Source organism: Crocuta crocuta, unplaced genomic scaffold (assembly GCF_008692635.1).
Source record: "Crocuta crocuta isolate KB4526 unplaced genomic scaffold, BGI_CrCroc_1.0 scaffold1133, whole genome shotgun sequence".
Taxonomy (NCBI): Eukaryota; Metazoa; Chordata; class Mammalia; order Carnivora; family Hyaenidae; genus Crocuta; species Crocuta crocuta.
In genome coordinates, this window is record NW_027530366.1 from 241,045 (window position 1) to 244,494 (window position 3,450).

At 33.1% G+C, this 3,450-nt stretch overlaps 1 protein-coding gene across 1 annotated transcript in view; it reads right to left on the reverse strand.

The window, feature by feature from the left end:
- Positions 1 to 3,450, reverse strand: part of SMARCA1 (SNF2 related chromatin remodeling ATPase 1) — a 79,416-nt gene that overhangs the window by 50,646 nt on the left and 25,320 nt on the right. The window contains exons 14-16 of the mRNA XM_077766154.1: positions 2,978 to 3,110; positions 2,072 to 2,220; positions 1,194 to 1,313 (exon numbers count right to left, since the gene is read on the reverse strand). Coding sequence (XP_077622280.1) covers positions 1,194 to 1,313; positions 2,072 to 2,220; positions 2,978 to 3,110 — 402 coding nt within the window. The remainder of the gene's footprint in view (positions 1 to 1,193; positions 1,314 to 2,071; positions 2,221 to 2,977; positions 3,111 to 3,450) is intronic.

Genomic DNA, 3,450 nt, shown 5'->3' on the forward strand with positions numbered 1-3,450 from the left:
GAAACCTAGATTGCATTTCCTAGAACAGGGAAAGAACATTAGGGAGAACATATGTTAATTTCCTGGACCTGATAACTGTACTATGGTCATTGTTAACGTTACAGGAAGCTGAGTGAAAGATATATGTGAAATCCATACTATTTTTTTGTGATGAATTCAAAAGTCATTTAAAAATTGAAAAAATTTTAGGGGCACCTGTGTGGCTCAGTCAGTCAAGCATCCAACTTAAGTTCAAGTCATGATCTGGCAGTTTGTAGGTTTGAGCCCCACATCAGGCTCTGTGCTGACAGCTCAGAACCTGGAGCCTGCTTCAGATTCTGTGTCTCCCTCTCTCTCTGCCCACACTCTCTCTCTCTCAAAAATAAATAAACATTAAAAAAATTTTTTATTGCCATGAAATCTGGCCACGTGTAGCAACAAGGATGGACCTTGAGGGTGTTATGCTGAGTGAAATACGTCAGGCAGAGAAGGACAAATACCATATGTTTGCACGTATAGGAGGATTAGGAGGAACTTAANGGAGGGCACTTGTGGGGATGAGCACTGGGTGTTATATGGAAACCAACTTGACAATGAAGTATTTGTAAAAAAAATTTTTTAGTTAAAAAAGATTTTAAAAACTTTAGTTATAGCCATAATTTTAAACAAAACAAGTAAAACTCTCATTTCCTCAAAGGACTCTTGCTGTCCATGCAGTATATTACTATACCCTCCATTTGACAGAGGAGAAAAATGAGTACCCAAAGTCAATTAGTGATGCAGTTGGGATTTCAGCTTCAGAATCCAGGAACTCAACCACAATCCTACACTGCTTCTCAAAAACAAGAGTAGCAGCAGCCAACAGCAGCAAAAACAATGATGAAGATGATGGTACTACTACTAATAAAAATCTAGCAGAATTTATTAAAAGATGGCACTTGAATGTGATCTTCTGATATACATCAAATTTAACTCCATAGTAGAGCACTGCAGTAGTTAAGTGCCAGCGATTATTTTACTTTATTTTTGTTTTAATTCTATTTATTTTTTTAAGTAATCTTTACACCCAACATAAGGCTTGAACTCACAATCCCAAGATTAAGAGTCGCATGCTCTACCAACTGAGCCAGCCAGGCTCCCCTATCAGTGTTTTTAATATTGGTTATGCAGAGAAAGGCTAATTTGAGAGTCTAATGGCTAAGGTAAAATGTTACCTTCTGTTTTTCTCTATAATCTTCTCCTTCAAACTTGTACAAACTTTGTTCAGTGTCCATTCTAAAATTTCTCAGAGAAGATTCTCCCATTTTTTGCAAGCGTTCATTCATCTCTGCGGTCTAAAGTTCAATACATTGAAATTAGAAAATTATCACTGAACTGCATATAAAAATCTGTGGACTCTCTTTTTAGAAGTCAGGCTTTGACATGAAATATCCAATCAGTTAATTTACAAGGTAAGAATGCAATGCTAACATTAAATGAATATAAATTTAACTTACTTCAAGTATTTTAAGTATTTAAATGGTTATTCAAGTATTCTCAATTAGGCTTTCTTTAAAAATCTTTATCACTGAAGATGTAGTCACACTATAACTTCAGTCTACTTTTACTTATATTTGAAATTATCCATAATTTGTAAAATAAAAGATATAAATTGAACACAAAACTGAAACAGCTTATTAGACTTTAACAAATGATCCTTTAATCTTTCATGAAATGTTCAAAAATTTTTCATTCAATGCAATTTATCAGTAGATATTTCTAATCTAGTGCAAAAAAAGGGGGGGTTGTAAAAATGTAGTCCTGATGTATGTGACTAAAAGTGAAATTTATTTGGCTTTTAAAATATCAACATCATTTTCAATAAACATGAGGTATATAAGGTCACTCAATTTTAAACTCCCTTTCTTAGTCTCTCTCACCAAAAATTAAACTAAAAATCCCTAAACTACCTCTGGATATCAATCTACAAATCTTTAGAGAGAACAGGAGTTATTTTAAACATTCATTTGAAACAACACAAATACAAGAAGCATGCCAAAGTATGTTGACGTTACAGTAATTCATCTTGAAAACAAATGCCATTTTAACAAACCTTCTTTTCCCCTCTTTCCAGGAGAGTTGTAATGTCTTCATCTGTCAGCTCACTTTCTTTAGAAGCAAAAACATGGGTGGCTCCATGACGTATCATTTGCAACATTTCCTCTTTTGCCAGTTTATTAGACTGTTGGTCAATGAGTCTTCCTAATAATAAAAGTTATGTATATTCAATTATATTTCAGAGAAAGCACAGCATAATAGTTCTAATCAGACACTACCACATTTAACCATAAGTCAAGCTTTATGAGAAAGAAAAATTAGAGAGCCTTAAAGTTTTATTAATGAACAGTCCTACCAATTTTTCTTCTACCACCTTCTATTTCAATGAGTTTTTCTGTAAAATTCTAATTTTTAATAAAGGAAGAACTTATAATTTATTCCTCATTGACATGACTTTAATTACTTCCAAAGATAGTAAATTAACCCATAACTTATTGGGATTTTGAGTGCATAGCATATCGCATCTTTGTACTTCTGAAATTACATTTCTTTACCTTAAAATGTGAGTCACACTGACAGTTGAAGCTCTAAAACTCAGAAGAACAGAAATATCTTTTCATTACCAAACTTTATTTTTCAGATCAAATTTCTTTCTATCAACAGGCAATCCTAATACCTAGTAAAAAATGTTTTAAACTAAACATTTTAACTGCTGCTTAATATCAGGAACTTCAAAAGACATGCCATTGCTTTTCAACTATAAGCTAGTGATGTTCAACTATCTACTCCAAATACTGAATGCAAGGCTTTAAATTAGATTTAAATTAGCACTTTAAAAAAAACCTGACTTTTTTCCTCTATGTTTGCAAATTTTTGTCAACTTTAAAAGTAATCTCCTTTAAAGAAAATTGCATGTGTTTTTTTTTCAAAAACACCTAGTTAAGTTTATATGTTTAAATACCTTGTTGTATAACAATTGAGTCAAGTCTCAATTTTATCTCTGCTCTTTCTACAATCCTTTCTTCAACAGTGTTGTCCGTGATGAGACGGAACACACGTACTGGCTTCTTTTGACCAATACGATGTGCTCGATCCTAGTAGAAAGAATCCTAATGTAAGATATTGGGTATTATGGATAAAATATATAGTATAGCCACCAAACGCTATAAAATGCTGGATATAAAATTAGTTTCTGAGCTCTCTAGACCTGTCACTCTTTAAAGAAGGATGATGAGGGGTGGTGGTGGTTCAGTTGATTGAGTGCCCGACTCAATTTTGGCTCAAGTCATGATCTCACAAGGCTCCACAGTGACAATGCAGAGCCTGCTTGAGATTCTCTCTCTCTCTCTGCCCTTCCCCTGCTCATGCTTTCTCTCTCAAAAATAAATAAATAAATAAATATTTAAAAAGGAAGATGATAAATATTAAGAATAT